Here is a 20,457-nt window from a genome sequence, read left to right as displayed (position 1 = left end):
GTAGACAGACGCAATTTTGGCAAGAACCTACCGCAAGACAGCTTCGCTGTAAAAATTGGGGGGGTTCGGAAGCCTCCATCACGCCAGCTACTTGTTACTTTGGTTGTAACTATGCAAAGTTATTCAAAGAAAATCAGTATTTGCTTTGCATTCATTTCGAGGGCAAAATACCTATTCGCACATGCCTACTTTTCGGCACATAGTATGTTGCATATGTACCCCTATTACCCCCAAATTACCCCATCGCTTCACTTTTACACCCCTTTCTTCTTGACTACCTTCTTTTTGGGTGTTGATGGGTCTGAGTCCATCTTTATTTGAGAAGCCTCCTCGGATTCGATGTGCTCCTTAAGCTTTCGTAGAATGGAGCGAAGTTCATCCTTTTCCGACCACATCACGGTCAAAGCGAGAGAGAGAGAGGGGAAAAAGAAAAGAAAAGACAGCACAGTGAGTGACTCAACATAAGAAAACTTTTAGAGAGAAGCGAAGGAATCAGCATGAAAACACATCTGAATCTTGTATATGGGACAAAGAACCCGCAACAAAAACAAAGATATTTAATAAAGCAGCAGCTACATTGTGCTCAAAAGGCTTGAAGATGCACAGAGCTCAGATCTGGCAAATAATTATATTTCATTAAGTAGAACAATACAAGCACCCTAACGAAACGCACAGTGACACAGAAACAAACTGACTTCACCATGTGTAGTACTGAATAAAACTACTCTACAGCAGGCTTCATTTAATTGCCATGGAGTGTTCCAGAAACATGAATAAGTGCTGTGAATAAGCGTACACCTCATGGAGGGCTGCTTTCTTGCTCAAAAACTGATGTAATAAGTGAGACACCTGTTCACAATGATCCTCCACAAATAAATAGAAATCAACAAATATTTAAACGTGTGCAAAACTTTGGTCCTTCTGTGCAAGGTGAGAGCTAACATAGCAGCACAAGCTGTATTCTTTTTTGTGCATTATGTCGACATTTGTCATACCATATCGACTGAGCATTGATAGCACACTACCTATTGATTCTGAGGCTTACTTCAAAGCTCTACGAGTGCCTCAGGAGTGGTTTTGGCTTTGGTATGGTATATTAGGCTTATATTGTCAAATTTCTGCGCAGGCACGCGTGAGCACATAAAATGTGTTTGCCAGTTGGCAAGTTCCAATGACTGCACCCAGGCTCCTGAAGAAGGAATCGTGACCACTCGGCCAAAGTGCTTAGCCAAAAAGGGGCACAATGATGCACAAACTGCAGTTTCATACCCCTCTGGCAGAACGTTCTACCTTAGTACCCTGCTGGCAGAACGCATGACTGAACTGAGGACTGAAACCACACAGCAGTGACTACCAGTGGGCTTGGTTCATTCAAGAGACTGATGCGTTCTAACAACGATTCCAGTTTTAACGTAAACTTCAAACAATCTAGAAAATAAGGAAAACAGATAAAGTAATTTTTATTCACCAGCTACTCTTTCACCCAGCCCTTATGCGAGGTGTCCAACAAATTACTCTTTCCGAATTCCTGTACTTTTGCCCGTTTTCCCAGGCCACTTTTGTTCAAATTTCCTGGACAAAGATGAAGTAATGTAATATAGCAACCGATGCGTGGAAAAATATCTAGGAGACTCTTCAAAGAAAACTCGATTTATTTGGACTTTATTAGCTATGGTACAACTCAAACCTGCCGTCAGTGCTTGAGAGAGCCACCATTTCTTTAAAAGCAGCGTCAAAGCTGTGCTTCATTGAGTATATATATATATATATTTTTAAGTCATTTAACAAGATCGGCCATTTATTCTTTCCTGCATGTAATGCCTGCCCTCCTTTCCCTTTTCCTTCTTCAATAGTCATAAAATTCAGCCTAAAAATGAGGCACAGAACCCTGCTGATGACAATGAAGTTATCAAAATTAAGTTCAACACTGATGACAGAGAAACCTGGCTCTTAAAACTGAGGTCACCACTACCTAGTGTGGCTCAATAGCTCCAGGCTTGGTGCAAAGAAAATAAAATTTTGGGCTATTTGTTTGATTTAAATCAAATTCATGAGAATTACTTATTGTACTGTTCCCTGAATCATAGCAAAAAGCTTTGTTTCCAGTTTGCTTAAGCTCACGAGGTTTTTTTGCACAGATTCGAAGTTATGCAGTAAAGCTGATACAAGCCTACATGCCATACAGTAAAGCCAAAAGATTTTGCATGTCTAAAGGCAAACTGAACCCTTACTTTTCTTATGAGTATTTGTAATTTTTTGAATAAGTTGTAAATTATTCAAAGGTTCGCATATTCACAAACCTTTAGTAATTTTTCTTTGACTTCTGTTACTTTTAAAAGAATATCCGTGACAAATTCCAGTTTATTTCAGGGGCCTAAAATTTTTCCGATAAATCCCAGTTTTCCAGGTCAGTAGACACCCTGTTATGATATTACAGGGACTTGTTTGTGCGCTTGTAAGCCGCCGCCGTGAAACATGACTAGCAATTGTAATGGTGCCTCTGCACCCATGTGATAGTACCACTTGAATGCTAACCTGGAGATATTAAATCACTGATGATGCTGTTTAGTGCGAGATTTCAGGTTTTTTAAACATGCCTTATATTTTATGGTGAAAAAGCATCCTCCGTGGCCAGAAAGCAGTTGAGTGAGTTACTCAAACCTAGTTCTTTCAGATAAAACTATGTCTTCATGGTCCCTTTAAGCAGGCTATTCAGCAATGTTCAAAAACTGCAGTTCATGCATTTTTTGAAAAGGATGTTCAACAAAGTTGCCAGCTATGTCTATTAGAACTACCAAAACATTGCACCAGCCGTGGACTTCCTGCCTTGACAATAAACTCTGTTGCCAGAGCAAGACCCCAAATTACAAAAATTCCTTTACACTCTGCTGTTTACCCCAGGATCCACTGGATTCCCTGATAATTTGCCCTACCATTCTACATCTGCCTACACTACTGGTGAAATAGAAAGTGCAACACTCCATACCATGTCGTAGGTGTACAGAAGCTTCCAGCCCTTCATGTTTTTCCTCTGCAGGCAATGCACAGCGTGCTCTAGGCAGTACAAGGTGTCATCTTGCAAGCCCACAACCTGCAGAAAGCCAAAGACACTGTCTTGACGATGTGTCCATCCCTCAACTGCATCAGGCAGCACTGGGACTTCTGGCCAAAAACAGCCCAACAAACCGTGCACATTCCTCAGCTGATGCTACATTGCATAGCGATACACATGAATTGAGTGCCAGAAAATAAAGAAAATATACTTCTTGCATTCCTTTCTTCCTTTTTTCTAGTTGTAAGATTAAAAGGACATCGTGCAAAAATGTTTTTATGAAGAAGTATTCTCTTTAGTAGTTGGACTACTCTAAGGTTACCTTTTTTATCACTGATCTTTTGATATGCAAACAAGATTTGCACAAGAGCTGAGTGCTCAGGGGTTGAGTGCCAGGCAACTAAAGAACCATAACAAGTTCATTCACTCAGCAGTTCATATAATATAGCAGTTCATATAGCAGTTCGTAAAATATATTTTAAGCTAGTATTAATTCAGAAGGTTATTAAGTACCTTGCGCAACACTATTAAAAAATTTGTAAGGCAGACAGCAACGTATTACTGCCCATTTGTTTACTGCCTGCCAAGCCTCACTAAAAGTAGGTAAAAAATTCATTTACACACATAAAAAGAAAACAAAAACAGAATCAAGCATTTCCTCTTCAATTTCAGCTCAAGTATACAAAATTGGGCAAAAGAGAAAACAAACATGCATACCATGGAAACATGGCAACTGATACGGCAGAAATCACACTCGTGGTTGCTGTCCTCTGGTCGAAGCCTGGGTCGCTTGGCTTTCTTGGGATCCGCAGCCTCCTCGAGGGGAAGGCGCTCAAATGTCTTGAGCCCCATTTCCACAAGTTGAGTGCGATACCGCTGTTCATTCTCACTGCAATAAAACATATAAGGGCTTCTTGGCACAGAACCTCAGGCACAATGCTACAAACCAATACAAAACCATTGCAATCGAATTATTTAAATCCAATCCATTAGACTGAGTTATCTCTAATGAGGTACAATCTGTGAACGTTTTGCAGCTTCAGTCTAAATGCACAGAAAAGGGTGCAGCAACATCAAATGAAAATTAGCAGCCACACAAGCTGGATTAAACCTTGCAAACAACGACAGATGAGATGGGGGCTTTCCCTCAACACAGCTCCCAAGGTTGGCTTTTTGGCATGGCCAGGCAAGTACTGTGAGGGTTCCTTTTATTGAAGTGTACATACACTTGGCAAGCATCTAAATTATGGTGGTGCACCGCCATCGCAACAGACAGAATGCATTAAGATGCGACAACAGACAGACAAAAGCAAAAGTAGCATGCTCAGCACCTACAAAAAGAACCCTGTCTCCTTCCCCCTTCATGTCCTCCTCTACCCTTTGCTGCATGTGTTGAGAGTGTCAGGCTTTCAGAAGCACTACACAGCTTGAATGTTTGGCCTGTTGTCTCTGCCAGTTTCATATATGTAGTTACATAGTCTCTGCTCACGTGTGGTAGCTGCCAAAGAAGGCTTCAAATAACCAAGAAAGTGGAACAAAGACACAGAAAGAGATCCCAAGAAGCACACCGACTACAAATCGAATGAACCAAGCTGGAACAGGATACGTCTCAGATGGGGTTCGGTGTTTGACAGGGTTGACCAGCAAGCTCACAATTTTTGTTTGTATGTATACCGTATTTTCCGGTGTATAAGTTGCGGTTTTTTTCTGAAATTTTCGTTGGTGCGCCTTGTCCACCCCTGCGACTTATGTACAGAATAAATCCAGTTCGCGGCGGCCGCGCGTGGCCAGCGCATGTTAAGAGACACAGCTCTATGGTCTAAATGAATCCGAAGCCCACCGCTACGGCGTTTCTCATAGCCCATATGTCGCTTCGGGACATTAAACCAGAGAATTTGCAGCTTTTTCTCGTAAAAACAATGATAATGGCCCGTGACAACCGCGCGCCACTTTCTGCCATGAGCAGTAACTACAGTTCGAAAAGTAATATCAAACTGGGTTGCAAAAACAAAATGTAGCTTATAAATTATTACAGAGAGTTACTCTGAAGGAGGTAAACGTGCTGCTAATTTTTAAAATGACAGCTTGCTGATAAGTTTCAATTTGCGGGCTGCTTCCGGTCGTGTCACTTCCGTCCGCCATGACCTACTCCACGTATTCCTTTGGAGATAAGAGTTGGAGGTTTTAAATGCAGACTTGATGTTACTAAGCAGTCCAGGAGGCGAAACAACAATTCATTACAGTCTGTACAATATGCCCCAACTAGCACCAAAAGTGGCAAAAATCCACGCCGCTGATACATGAATTTGGAGGTTCATCTGGTATGGAAAAACAGAGCTGTCCCAAGCATACTGGGGAAAGAGGCCAAGGAATTGGCCAAAGCCAACTGACTGCTAGACAAATTGGGAGATCTATCGAGTGTAAAAGAAAAAAAAAAAAGAAAGAAAAAAAGCCATCTACAGCATTACACGGTACACGTCCAGGGGCGAGACTGGCCAAGAATGAATAAAGGCTCTGCCCAACCATGCTAGGAATGCCCACTTCCTTGTTTGTTTGTTTTCTCACTTATTCAGTCAGAGTTCGTTTTTGCATTTTATTCACGCAAGTGCTTTCTCAGGGAAAAGTCAACTGTCAAATCTTTTTTTGCAGTCTTTTGAAAATTTACCACCCTTCTCAACCAACTAACGCGTGATAAACTCTGAAGCGTTCAACCATGCAACACGGCTGAAGGTCAAAATCTATTGCATTTTTTAGCTGGCAAACTTGCTACCTTTAAGGGCTGAAATCCCTTTCTAGGTAAGTGAACTGGATTTATTTTTTTTGTCACGTAGCATTTAGATAAGTCAATTTTATAAACCAATATTGAAAAATTAAGCATGTGAAAGAAAAATGGCCGGAGGAAGAACTACATACTTGAAGTTACTAAGTGAAGAGATGTGTGCTACTCAGCAACTTAGAGGGCACTGCCTCCTCCCTGCCTACCATCCATTTAGGGCTTCAACCCTGAAACGGAACCTGCCGTACGTACCACATATTTTCAAGCAGTGGAAGAGTCCAGCGGCAGGCCTCCAGGTTCTCCCGAAGCTCACGTGAAATCCCCAGCAGAAGTTTCTCAAAGGAGAACGTTGGTGGCTCACAACTTGCCTTCATGTGCTGCAACCAAATGAGTGCAACAGTGTTGTCAAGACTTCTGAACATTGAAAGCGTACTGTTTGAAGTACTGCTATTACCCCTACCTAATCTGTGTTTTTCTGTGTCTTTCAAAGCCGTGTTGTCATTTCCTTCCTTCCTTCCTTCCCACCTCTTCTTCCATCGCCCCCTTGTACTCTCATCAGGGCTGAGACAGCCCAAACACATTTGGGAGCAGTTTTCGGAGCAGTAAAAGTTTGATTTTGAAGCCGAAGAACCATGGTTTGGAGCAGTTCACGGCATTTATTACGTCGTCTTAGGAGCTTAAAGGAGCCATGAAGAGAAAACAAAAGTTTGTTTTATTCGAAAGATTTGGTGTTTCATAGTACCCCAAGCGCTTTCCCGGAAGCAAATGATGCTTTATTTACTGAGAAATAAGGCAATTTAAGCTAAAATTTTAAATCTCCCGCTAAAATTGCACATTTCATCACATGAACAATGGTGTCATACGAGCTGGTCCATGAAACAGATACTTAGTATGTCGACTCCATATAGCACCCACACGCGGGAGTCGACCGAGATGGCGGCCATTTTAAAAATACTAGTAAAACCTAGTGCACCCGCAGCCCTAGTCATGGAATCGCCTGATCCGGAGAACAAAACTCTCGCCGAGGAGCTCGGGCTTGCATTTAACAACCTCACACCACTTGAACGCTCAATGCTTCTAAGTGCACGAGCGGCAAGAGTTGTGGGATACGCGGTGGACGGGAAAGCGACCATTCCGTGATAGCTACAACAGACGAACGCCCAGCCGTCGGCACAGCTGCCTCGTCAGCCCCGTCGCGACGGACGAATACAGACTGGTACGTATGTGCCGTATTTTCAATTTCAGTAGCAATATCGCTTATGCCAGTTGGCCGGTGTTGTGTATGGAAAGCCGTTCGCTCGAGCTCTCTGCTCCGACCAGAAAGATTCGAGCGTCAATGCGCGGTGCGTACGGCAATTTTTTTCCCCAAGGTCAGAGCGCTTCGCCGAGGTTCGTCGTTGGGCAGCACATGAAAGGAGATCTCACCGGCGGGGATGTCGCACTCCCTCGACGATTTGCCCGTACTACATGGGCATTTCAAAACACAGCAACGAAATTTCATTGTAAAGTACTCGAACAAACTGAAGTTTTCAGTGGTTGTAAACTGTAAACGAGCTCGTAACGACAGCAGCAAGCCAACACGACCTCCATACCGAAACCCGTGCGACGAGTGGCACTATCTCGTTGCTGCTCTGTGTTCCTTACTCACCTTGTTTCTATTTTTACCTTTACTGGTTGGCGATATGACGGCCAACCTCCTGTGAAGGGATTACGATACCAAGCAAGGTCGCGGCTGTGCGTGCTGGGACGGTTCGTTGGCCCCGAAGAGCCTTGTACCCGAAAATTCGTCTGCGTGACGGTGGCGACGGTGAGATGTCGAGTTCGGCTGGCGGTAGTTTCGTACGCATTGGCATACACGCTTGCGTGTTCGTTCGGAACTTCAACCGTTTACTCCACCGTTCTTTGTCATAAAAAGAATGTGCAGTATGTTTCACGGGCATTTAGCTCGCTATGCAAACTGTAAGCCCTGCCTAACATGCGTTTGCTTTTGCCGGCCTCCGCCAATCACAGAGCATTCTCGAGTGACATCATAGGTTCTGCTGCGGAAAATGAGCTGGTGGGTCGCATGGTCATTTCCTGTTTTCCTAATTACCGTATATACTCGTGTAAGGGCCGCCCTCGTGTAAGGGCCGCACCCCTACTTTGGAGGGGGAAATTTCGAAAAAAAAAATTCAAAAAGTCCCGCCACAAAGATGTAGTTAGTTCAATTGCGGCTAGATGGCGCTGACAGCTTTTCCCGCTTCCGCCGGCGCCATTATTTCTCAGTGTGGCCGATGGTGTGGCGCATCGTTAGTGTTGTATTGTTTCTTCTGATCGGAGCCCTGTTTGAGCCAGCGCAGGTGAGGGACGATGGGTCGGCGTTTGAGATCGTTCACCGCAGCATTTAAACAGCAAGTGATTGAATATGCGGAGGAGCACGGCAAGCGGGAAGCTGGACGCAAGTTTGACGTGGATGAGAAGCGCGTGCGTTACTGGATAAAACAGAAAGATGCACTCGCCGCTACCAACAGGAGCCGAAAGGCGTTTCGCGGCAAGAAGTGCAAATACCCGGAACTCGAAGGCGAACTTCTCAAATATGTCGTCGACACTCGAAGGGACGGCTACACCGTATCAACTGACATGATACGCGTGAAAGCCCTCAACATCGCTCGCCACATGGAAATACCCCAGGCACAATTCAAAGCAAGTCGGGGGTGGGTTACGCGGTTTATGAACCGTAACCAGCTCTCCATCCGCCGCCGTACTACGCTTTGTCAAAAGCTTCCAAGCGAGTACGAAAGCCATGTGATCAAGTTCCATCGCTTTGTGAATGGTCTGAGGAGGGAGCATCAGTACGACCTTTCCCAAATTGGGAATGCGGACCAGACTCCTGTGTGGTTCGACGCACCAGAAAGCACCACAGTGGATTTGAAAGGGGTGAAAAGTGTGTCTGTGCGCACGACCGGCGCAGAACGTCAAAGGTGCACTGTGATGCTGTGCATCACGGCAGACGGCAGAAAACTTCCGCCGTACGTCGTATTCAAGAGAAAGACTCTCCCAAAAGAGAAGTTTCCTCAGGGAATCATTGTACGGGCCCAGGAAAAGGGTTGGATGTGCGAGGAGCTCGTCGCCGACTGGATCAAGACCGTCTGGGCAAACAGACCAGGAGGCCTGTTGCAACAGAAAGCCCTCCTTGTTCTGGATAGTTTCCGGGGCCACTTGACGGACCGCGTCAAGAACCGACTCGCCACGACTCGTACGGACTTGGCCATTATGCCTGGAGGACTGACGAGTGTGCTGCAGCCGCTCGACGTCTGCGTCAACCGTCCGTTCAAAGCGGAATTTCGCCGATGCTACTCGGAATGGATGGCTGGAGGCCATCATGAGAAGACCCCTACAGGACGGCTGAAGCGGGCATTGCTCCAACAAGTGTGTGAGTGGATTTTGAGCGCGTGGAGTGCCGTGTCGTTTGAAGTAGTCGCGAAAAGCTTCAAGGTGACTGGAATTTCGAACTGCATGAACGGTACTGAAGATGACCGTCTCTGGGAGGACGCCGACGCCGAGGTGAGCTCTTCCGAGAACGAGGAGAGTGATAGCGAGATGGAATTGTAATAAAAACATTCGTGGCATGTCATTTGTGACTCTCTTGTACTCCGCTACTGTTGAGGAAACAGTGCAGACTTTGGGTGAGCTGTCATCGGCCTGATTCGTGTAAGGGCCGCACCTAGCAAAAATTTTGAAAAAAAAAGTGCGGCCCTTACACGAGTATATACGGTATGTAGCTTATTTGAGCGAAGTTTGCGTTATAAGTGGTGTCGTTATGGTTCTAACGAGGCAATCTTTCGAATGAACCAAACTTGTGTTTTCTCTTCATGGCTCCTTTAAAAATCAAATCTGTAGAAACTTTGGGGGAGAACTGCCCTTTTGAATCAGTTTGGAATACACATAAAAACCAGTTCTATTATCAGGCATGCATGCCCAAACATGTTGTGGCGCTGCAGCACATGCTGCAACTTCTAACGTGCTCACTGTTCAATTCCCGAGGCTCGCGAGCTCGGTGTCAAACAGCAATAACTCAGAGTTTTAGAACACAGCAACGAGTCTAAAGGTTCACTTATGAAACCTCAATTACAGATGCACACACCACATTTCACACTCAAGTAGAAGCCATGGCGAAATCGGCAGCACGTTGTTTTCAATGAACTCCGCGTTAGCATCTCTGTTCAGTACGACAACAGATAAAGTGACTCTAAGGGAATCCAACTGACCGTGTAACCTAAACCAGGGAAAAGATTGGCGAAGCACACCGAACGCTTCTTGTTGCCATAGCGACGTCCAATAGGCAAGGCCATTTCAGCGAACACAGCTGCAGAGCCAATCACGCTTTAGAAGCCATTGTTTGCTTCATTTCAGTCTTTCTTTTTCATTCCTTCTGTAAGTTGTGAATTTGCAGGTGAGCGACAATAAGAGCAGTGACCGGAAGGCAGTAGACGAGGGTTCAGCTGACCTAGCGATAGCAAGATGATCATTCCGTCCTCTCAAAAACACCACCACTTGGGCTGCTTGGAAAACCATGTTGTCAACTCGGCCTTTTGCTCCTCAAAACTGACACAAGTGATGAAATACATGGCTGAGCATGCAAGTGAAGTCCAGCTTCTTCTGTTGATGCACTTTGCCAGACAGGGGCACCCCGCTCCATTGGTATTCACATAACAAAGTGAGCACTGCTTTGTCGACGTCTGGATAGGCCACAGCTGTCACTGTTTTGTTTTGTGCACGTGCGCTATTAAAGAGTTTTAACACAGCGTCCAGCGTACGCTACACTAGCAGCGGCAAGTGCCGGGACTCGACAGTGCAGTGCATGTGTGCGCAGGCTCGGCTAGGAGGGCCGCTCCTCACTGGAGTGAGTGCACACATGCCCAGTCCGGTCCCGGTACTTACCGTCGCTAGCATAGTGTATGCTAGACACTATGCTAAAACACTCTATAAAAGAGTGGTGGCCTTGCTTTTCAAAACGGTAGAGAGTGAGCTGCACGCAGTTCCAAATTTGGCAGCGCTGTCCTCCCATCCTCCACTTGGTCCACTGACTTGGGCAATGATGGCTGCCCTATCTTGTGGTGATAAAAACTTCTCTTTTGAGCTGGCGGAGGAATCTTATTGAGAGAAAATGTTCTGATTGCCACACACGCAACGAACGCACGCGTGCAGTTCAGTGGTATCCAGCCAGCCTAGCCCAAGCCGTGCTGTGATTCACGATCCTCCCCATCCATGACCTCACAATTCAGAGGCACGGAGTACAAGTTGTGTCGCACTTTGGTGGTGTCGTTGCGAGGCTGCCTCCACAGCTGCTGGTTGCATGGTCTTTTTTGCAAACAAATATTGCAGCGGTGATGCAAGCGCACTGCAGCAGAAGTTGCGGCAGAAAAAAAAAAAAAGCACATGAGCGGTTTTTGGACACTGTTAGCCTCAAATGGGAACATGCCGATCGGACTTGCAGCGAGTTTCGCTTTATCACTGTCCAGAAACATTGCGTTTCTGACAGATATGAAATACATGGACTTCAATGAACATTCGCCGGGTATCTGAAAATATTTTGTTGCCCCGGGGAACTTCATAGTCCTGGGATTTCGTTATCGCGGGGTTTGACTGTAATAAATAACTGTGTCCTGTAGCCCAATGCAAACTGCCATGAGCGAGTTCACTCTGCAGCATGATGCCGCACATGAGTACCGAATCTCTGCTCCGTACACACTTAGGTTTAAATTAAAGATGCATACCTCCCCCTACCCATAAAAAAAAATGTGGGGGAGGGGAATGCATCTGTTCACAGCCCTGCAGTTCTTTTAATTAAAAACTTGAAACTCTGAAAACAGTTGTAATCAGAAAAGTGCACTACAATGACATAAAAATAGCTAACATGTTAAAAGTTTGCCAGCTATCAAGCAGGGGGCTTAACAAATGCTTTCCTTTTTCATATTTTGAAAGTTGATTTACTTTCGATATATATTAGGTTTTCCCAGCACTTACAGTAGTCTCCCTTTTATTTCATCATGAATTCGTGACAATAATGCTTTACTAAAAGCAGCAGTTGGAACAACCTTTTCCGCCAGCCTTCTTGAAATGTGGTGATAATAGTAGATGCGCTTTGCCAAGCGAAGCCAATTTTTCTATAAAACTGAGCGCAGGCTTTGTCGAGCCAGCCCAAGCAGTGGCACCCACCTCAAAGCATTCCGACGCCTGGAGTAGCCAGTCCTGGGTGGCAAAGTAGACAGACTCGGACACTGAGTAGCCACAGGCAATGGTGGAGGTGAAGGCTCCTGGGAAGATGACCACAAACTGGCCCTTCTCCTGGACCAGTCGGCTCAGGGGGCAGCCGTGATCCACCAGCTGAGGTGGAGGAACCTGCCGGGAAAGGGCGGCTTGGTTAGCTGTGCTGGCTCTCTCACAGAAATGCCACACACAGTGAGAGCTCCACTGCCATACATATTCGTTACATTCATTACCTTGTTATATGAAGACTCGTTCTAATGAGGTTTAACCGTATTTATACCATATACGACTCTTATACGGAGTTTTTGATTGCTGGCTCAGCTGTTACCCAACCAAGCAGCAAAGGCAAACAAATCTGGGCTCAATTAAATTCCAAATAAACCATATCAAACTGAAAAAAGGTATGCGTAAAAGAAAAAAATGATTCATTAGCTAGCAAACTACAACTTATGGACATGAAATAGAAATTGTGGAAGGAAATACATTGACCTTTTTCTTTTATTAAAAGATGACCTGACAAACAGCGATTCAAGGTTTGAAAGAAATTTTTATGCAAAGACATCACGGTGTGACTTTCGCGCATCCATTTTGGCTGCAAGTCATCGTCGCATAGCCTTGCATTATTCTGTCCACGGTCTTTTACAGGAACATTTGTACCACTCGTAGAAGACGACAGTAGCTATGGTGAACTATACAGCACAAAGAACACAAACACAGCTACTAACACAGCAATCGGAACATGCAATTACGTCCCAGTGACATGCATTTGCTGACAGCCAACTAGGATCCGATGCCAAACACATGCTTTTTACACCCCCCCTTCCTGCCCTTGAGCGAACACATCATCTGACAACCGACGGGCTCAGTGCTAACTCTTAACAGGGCTGCATATAAGTGTGTGGCCCTCAACTCCACTCATCCTCACTCGGTCACTGGACAAGCCGAAGTGATGAATTTTCGTTCCCATGAGCATCCCAACACTTGGCACTAAACATACTGCCCCAGCCTAAAAGTATTCCCAGGTCCTGCATGAGAGAACATTCAGCTCACCATGGCACAATCTGAAGGCAGCCATATGACACTGTCTTTGCACACTTGTGGCATTATCTCTTTCATGGCAGCACGGAAGCGCTCAGAGCTGTGGGCAGGAACACTGTACCTGCAGTGGGAAGGTGCATGAAAGGGGTAAGAATGTGCCACAGAGAGACCTTTGCTACAACAGACAACAAATGACATCATTTCTGTGATGATCTACATTTTCCATTTTTTGCAAATCACTTTTAATTTTTACCAATGGATCTCACGAAAAATTTCAGCAAAATATCAAATACACTCACACTCTAGTATTTAACAAAACCCGATTTAAAAAGTCCCAATGTAACGAAGATATCCAGATCCCCCCTCAGACGCCCAATCCTTTGACTAACTTGAAATAACGAAACTAATACCATGATCTGTCCCATTTAACAAACCTTTTCTAAAAAAATGCCGCTGAAAAAGTGTTTATTTTCGGCCTATTTCGTAGAGAACGCCTCAAAATTAATTCATGGCATGCCGAAGGTAATACAGCGAAGCATCTTTGTTTTATTTTTACAAAACTGCTCCGCACAAAATGGGAGTTGTAATTTTGAATTGAATTCACCAGCTGGTGCCAGCGGTTAAAGAAAGTTTCGTTCACTTTCAGTCAATTTTCCTGCAGTCACGAAAGAGTTAATCAGATGCGAGCCATGTGAAAGTCTATAAAGATCGTTGATTGCATGTTACTTTTTGAAATTCGAACATGATTTTTTCTTTTCGCAACTCCTAACAATTGTATGAGCCACTTAGTTGTGCTTGAGTGAAAAAAAAAAAAACATCACGGAGCATGTCAAAAATTATCCCACACCAGAGTGTGAAACAGTGACACACTCCCACAATGCCTGCAGCTTCCTTGATCACACCCTGAAGTACGATAAAAACAGCTGTAGGGCACCTGAAAAGAAATTTTGTTTATAGTACTTTTTATATCCTCATTGACGTGTTTTCTTCACTCAACCATTACATGCCCCACCAGATGACATTCCCTCAAAACCCCAATTCCAATCGAAATTCTTTTATACCACCGAATACTGGCAACCCGACTGAAATCTGCAATAGCAGAATTGGTAGATGCGGTTGTTTTACAAATTAATAGCGCTGGCATTGAACCTTATACTAATTGGCTGCGTTGTCATTAGCTGTGTTGTCACAGCTGGGTTGTCAACAAGTTGTCATTTGGGAGGGAGGGAGGGGGAGAGAGAGAGAGAGAGAGAGAGAGAGAGAGAGAGAGAGAGAGAGAGAGAGAGAGAGAGAGAGAGAGAGAGAGAGAGAGAGAGAGAGAGAGAGAGAGAGAGAGAGAGAGAGAGAGAGAGACTAAGTTTCGCAAGTTAGAAGAACAGAGAGAGCTTATGCAAGAGTGAAGAAGTTTTGCAAGTTAGAAAAAATTGATATTCGGTTCTATTTAACATAAGAAAAACGACACAACAAAGCCTTATTTTGTCAAGTTCAATAACATAAGTTCAATAACATTAGACATACGCCCCTCTCCCGCCACCCTCTTCACGCTGCCTTCCTACCCCCCTTTTCTTTTGCGTTCATCGTCGCGCTCCCTCTGCTATTGCTGCACTCTTATCCTCCGCTGTGCTCCGCGTTCATCCGTGTTGGTTGGCCACGTTGCTGCAAACAACACTGACAACGCATAAGCCAGATTCAGTCGACTAAAAGCTGTGCTTTAAAAAAAGCGAAGCACGTCCTATTGGTGACCCTAGGCGCTGTGATACTGTGCTTACCAGATCTTGTTGGCACCAGTGTGGAGGTATTCAATCCAGGGCAAGCAGTGTGGGTCTCTGTACCAGCAGCCGGTTGTGTACAGCATACTGAGGTGCAAGGTTGGAATTGTCACTCCTGCAATATATACACTCTTCGTCAGAGGCTGCTGGCATGGTCATGAACATTGAACAATATAATGATACAACGTCTACGCCATGCATGCTGTTTACAGGACTGCTTACCTGAGACGGGCCCCATGCAGCGTAGAATAGTACCCGGATTGTTGGTGAGAACCTTCAGATTCCAAGGATGCCTTCAAAGAAGCAATTAGACAATACGTCACACACTTTTAAATTACACACTTAAGGATTACAGCTAGTTCTCTCTGGGAAAGTTGTTTTTTTTTTCAAGTAATACTCTTGGAACAAGTTCTAAAGAACTAAACTTTTTCTTTTGTTGTTTTTGAAAGCTAAATGCAGATTCCCCAACCAAAAAGTCAGCAACTTACTAAGTTATCATCCTCTATGAACTTCCACAGTCTTAATCATTTTAACCTTCCAGGGGTGACTTTTCTTTTACATGTTTATTGACTGATACTGCTAGGACTTTATCACGGTTGCTTCTTGGTGCCTGAGCAAGAAAATTGAAATGCCGACTGGCTCATTGTGCTTTAAGATATGCTGTCAAAGTGAAATGTGTCACAAGTAGACCTGCAATGTACCCATCTATTTATTGGACGTACATATTTCACAAGTGCCGCCTGCTGTTTCCATGATACAAACAGGCCAAGACAAACCTCAGAGGTACAGACTGCAACAGCCCTGTCTAAAACACTCGAGCGGCGTGCCGCGGGCTGCAGTGGCGATGCCTATCGGTGGCACCGATGTGACATCGGGTTCAAGATAGCATGCATGTGCGCGCGCACGGCGACCCTGACATGATCAGATTGTCTTTGTCAGCGGTTTCGGCCACCGGGAGCGCTGTTGGCGACACCGCTCGGAAGAAACTGCTACGTGTAATGGCGCGTTGCGGGCTGCGAGTTTATGCGCCGGTTTGGTAGTTGGTCGACGGCAGCGATGGTTGGATTTCCTAGAGAGGCTTTTATTGTTCAAGCGGTAACGCTTTGAGGTCAAAGGGCGCAATGAACGGAGAGTGAGCGGAGGGTCGTGCGGGATGATGTTGCGCATCTCGCACAGAGGGAAAAGAGCTGCTGGAGCACAACATTGTTATATTTATAACTGTATTATACGATACAATGGATCAATGTGATCCATGTAACTGAGATAAAGAGAAAGTTTATGTGTCTAATCATTCCGTCGACCTTCACAGCCCTTGAGTGAAAACCGGCAGTTATCAGGCGTCGTATAAAAAAGCCCCCGGATGCCTCCAGGGAATTAAAGGCAGTTAGAGTGAACCAGAGGAAGATTTAGAATTAGGCGATGACACTTCACTGCCGACAAAGACAAGCTGATCATGTCACGGTGGCCGTGCACGCGCACATGCACTCTATCTCGAACCCTATGTCGCATCGGTGCCACCGATAGGCGTCGCCGGTGCAGCCCGCAGCACGCCGCTCGAGTGTTATAGATACCACACAACTTGCGAATGAGTGACGGGGGTAAGGCCCTCACTGGTTTCCTGTTGACACCCTCTCTCACACAGGAACGTGCGCTGCTATTATGATGTCTTTCCTGCTAGAGCATTCAGTCAGTATTGGTCATCGGTGGCACCTTGAGCGAGCAGAGCACTCTGGATCTGCCATGAGTGCCAGTTGTCTTCTTGCTGGTAAGTTTCCTGCATTTCTGCAGCATTAAAGTTACCAAAGTGTTGGATTTCATCTACCGTGCGCGAGTACTCAAACTTGTGCTTGAGTCTTTGAACACCGCTACGCACTTGTACAGCGTTGTAGTTCTTACTCTAGCATAGTTAGCCAGGTTCCTCTAAGACACCGTAAACTAACGCAGAATGTTGATGATGAAAATGGGATAGGCTGTGCCTAAGACTGAACAGAAAAACTTCACTTTCGCTTTGATTTTGACAATAAACCAGCTAACAGAGCACAGGGGTAAAGAATGCAATGACAGCTGCAATGACGCATGTATTACGGCACGGCATGCAGTGCAGTGAAGCTGCACTTCTAAGCAAAATTTGCTTGTCACTAGCACTCACATTTAACACCAACTTTACCAACGAAGAATTCAGGGGACATTCACTAGACGAGCACAAAACTATCAACTATTTTATTCACATAAAATTCAAACAATTATATAGGTAAGGGTAAGGGTGAAAGTACAAGAACAAAATAGAATGCATTCGCACATTATTCTTTTTAATGCCGTGCCATTGTCAATGAATTTAATTTCTGCCCTCTTTCTGGCATAAGCCAATAGAAGGATTCTTCTATTGGCTTCTTTAATCGGAAGCCAATAGAAAGTGCCAACAGAAGGCACTTGCTATTGGCTTATCCCAGGAAGAGATTAAATTGACGACATGGCATAAAAAAAGAAGACTTGCAAATACATTCTGCTTTGTTCTTGTCTTTTCACCCTCACTCCTGCCTATTTATTGTTTGCATTTTGTGTGAATAAAACAACTGACAGTTTGTGCCTGCCTCGTGGATGTCCTGTGTTTTTTGACCGATGTAACCACTTAACGCTGCCAAACATCAACAAATACCAACTAGCGCCCATCTTAACGTTGCTGAAAGACATACTGATGGCAGAATCATTACAGAAACATATCGTAGAAATCATCTGAATACCCTGTGCCATCATTCTAGAGCAACATCGTACAGCCCAACCCACTTATAAAATACCGGACACAACATGTCAGTCATAACAATGAACAACCACAGCACCATCAAGCTTGCCATATGTTATACAGCCAAATAAACCGCTTATAACAATGCTGCGATTCCCCAATGTTGGTTATAAACTATTAAACCTGAAAGCAGGGGCCTACGTGAAGGCCAATATTTTGAGGCAAACGCAGGTTCTCCAACTTCACAGACACCGTGCTGCTGCACATTCATTGTCACGGCACATTTCAAATCTTCCCATTTCCCCGAAAGAGAGATTGGCTGTTCTATCCTCAGTCATCATTCTAGCCACAAATGGAAGTACCAATGCAGCTTTGTGCTCCATATCTGCAATGCTTTTTCTGCTCTTCACAACCCTCAGATGTGATCAACCGCTTTCTGCCCCATGCTAGCCAAGGACAAAAGAGCCCTTCTAGCTTCCCCCTTTAAAGGGAACCTGCAACACCCTTTGAACAGTGCTAATAAACCCGCGCAACGTTTACATTACACTGCCACTAATACCCGAGCCAAATATTACACGCGCACGTGAATTGGTAAGCTCGCAAATTGCTATGAAAGACGGGGAAAACCAACCATGCTCTCTTCAATTTCCCTCATTATGTACCACTGTAATTACGTGATTACAGCAGTGGCTGTCCTATTGGCTGTTGCTGGTCAACTACATGGTTTATTTTTCACATTTCCTGTGACGATCTGCCATCGTCGGCGCTGTGCACCAACCTCTTCTATGTCTGAACCTGTACAAACAGCTTTGGCATTTCTTTTGTGTTTGAAGTGCGTGCGGAGCTTGAGTGATGAACTTACTGCAGTGGAGCCCCGATAATACGACTTTCAAGGGACCGCGAGAAAGCGTCGTACGACCGGGGTGCAGGTAAATGCCGCCCTAGTAGACGATCTCACGCGACAGGTGGGCTAAGAACTTATTTAAACTACTATTTTTGCGCGTTCTCGCGTAATTTGCGAACCTTTAGCTGAAAGCCCAAGTTACAAAAACAAGCAACACCCATGTTGCACCCCCCTCCCCTCCATACGTCCGAGGTAGCCCGCCAGTCAAGCGCCGCGCGCCGTGCGGTCCCGGCGCTATTTATAGCCCGCCAGACCTGCGCCTTCCTTCCGCGTGTGAGATAAGGCGACCTGCTCGAGCAAACTGAGAGTGGGAAAGGCGAGTGTGAAACTGTCAAGGTCAAGCCTCACGAATGATAGTACAAGGTGAAGATTAGAGGAAAAAAAAAAAAAAAAAAAAGAGGTATACAGTCGGACACGGATATATCGAACACGGCAATATCGAATTATTGTCTATATCGAACTGTCTGAACATCCCCTTGGAAACCCCTTGCAAAAGTATAGCGCTGTAGTACGCGTATATCGAACTCGCGATCACGGACACATTCGATATATCGAACGCTGCGCCCCAATTGCCCCTGCAAGTGCGCTTCTCCTGATGCGATGGATGTGATGATGATGGCGACTTCTCCTGCCGCGTTCGGTTTCTGGCATGTTTTCTGCATGCTTTAGCGGTTTTCAGTGGTTGATCGTGCAGGGGGACCCATGTGTCATGTTACGTGTTTTTGTCCACGGCCCACGTTTCGGAGCCATGGTCACGGAAAAGCGGAAGACTTTGGATTTGTTAACTTATGACGCAGAAAAAGACGCAAGCGAAGCTCACAGATTTTGTTGTTTGTGTTAAATTGTCGTTATCGTAGCGGTGTGGCTTTGAATTTACCGGGCTGTGAGGAACAAATCGGTAAGGTACCGCTTGTAGCGACTTTGAAAAGCTCTCAGTGATGTGCGGAGTTTTCAGATACGCTTCAGATAGGCATATTTCATATTTCAAATTATCGATATATCGAACTATTTGATGATCCCCTTGGAGTTCGATATATCCGCGTTCGACTGTATTCGTACGTGGTGGTGACACCCTTTGAACGGTACCGTGTCGTTGCTATCGGGTCAAGTGCTTAACACGTAACTGCTTTCGTTTCCCACAAGATCCAGCAACGCGAAATAGATAAGATGACTCCAACTTCGCAAGTGAACCCTGTTGCGGCGAAAATTATAGTGCGGTCTTGCGACAGTGATTTGCTGCGGCGGCCAGCGATGTAATCAAAATGGTGGTGCCAACATATGCGTGCCTTCACCTTTGAGGCGTATGTGTGTAAATTGAGACACTCTACCAAAGAAAGGAGTGGAGTGACAACGCGACTTTGAAAGACACTGATAAGCAAAGGGCAGAGATAAAGGGAGAGAGAGAGTCGTGAAAGGAAGAGCGGGCGGAGAAAGAGGGTGTTCGGTCATCACCGTGGGGTTGCGTCATATGTGTTTTTGCATTCGTCGGAAGTTCGACCGGACCTTCAAACTGACGCTCGGCCTGCCACCTGAACTTCGACTTGTCGCGGTTGGCGCGTTGGCGTACTGCTGCCGCGTGGGGCCGTCGAAGGTTAACTCCCTCTCACGAGTACCCGCCTGCTTGCTTGCATCTGTTCAGCAAGTGGTCTGTCCTGCCTGCGGACCTTTGCACATCAAGCAGCGTCAAACGGGGGTTAAGAATAAAGAAGGTCAGGATGAGGCGGCGAAGCGGAGTAAAATATGGGGAAAACGCCGGTTTATCCGCGGCAGGGTCCGTCGTATGAAGCGGACCACATGCACCCGAGCGTCATATCATCGGGGTTTTTAATGCATTGTTTCTATGGGGAGTTTGCCAGGACCGTGGTGATCCGTCGCAAGAAGCGGGTCATCGTAAGTCCGGGGGACCTATCAGCGAGGTTTCACTGTATT

The 20,457-nt window shown here is 45.4% G+C and overlaps 1 protein-coding gene across 1 annotated transcript in view; it reads right to left on the bottom strand.

Annotated features, from left to right (window-relative positions):
* Positions 1–20,457, bottom strand: part of Jarid2 (Jumonji, AT rich interactive domain 2) — a 128,374-nt gene that overhangs the window by 73,101 nt on the left and 34,816 nt on the right. Inside the window, exons 14-21 of the mRNA XM_077679379.1 lie at positions 15,107–15,177; positions 14,885–14,999; positions 13,128–13,236; positions 12,027–12,209; positions 6,081–6,205; positions 3,770–3,941; positions 2,987–3,091; positions 279–380 (exon numbers count right to left, since the gene is read on the bottom strand). Coding sequence (XP_077535505.1) covers positions 279–380; positions 2,987–3,091; positions 3,770–3,941; positions 6,081–6,205; positions 12,027–12,209; positions 13,128–13,236; positions 14,885–14,999; positions 15,107–15,177 — 982 coding nt within the window. The remainder of the gene's footprint in view (positions 1–278; positions 381–2,986; positions 3,092–3,769; positions 3,942–6,080; positions 6,206–12,026; positions 12,210–13,127; positions 13,237–14,884; positions 15,000–15,106; positions 15,178–20,457) is intronic.

This window comes from Haemaphysalis longicornis, unplaced genomic scaffold, assembly GCF_048455015.1.
Source record: "Haemaphysalis longicornis isolate Haplotype H1 unplaced genomic scaffold, Haemaphysalis longicornis Haplotype H1 scaffold_1, whole genome shotgun sequence".
NCBI classification, from domain to species: Eukaryota; Metazoa; Arthropoda; class Arachnida; order Ixodida; family Ixodidae; genus Haemaphysalis; species Haemaphysalis longicornis.
Note: the sequence above shows the minus strand (reverse complement) of the source record. Positions and strands in the feature narration are given on the sequence as shown.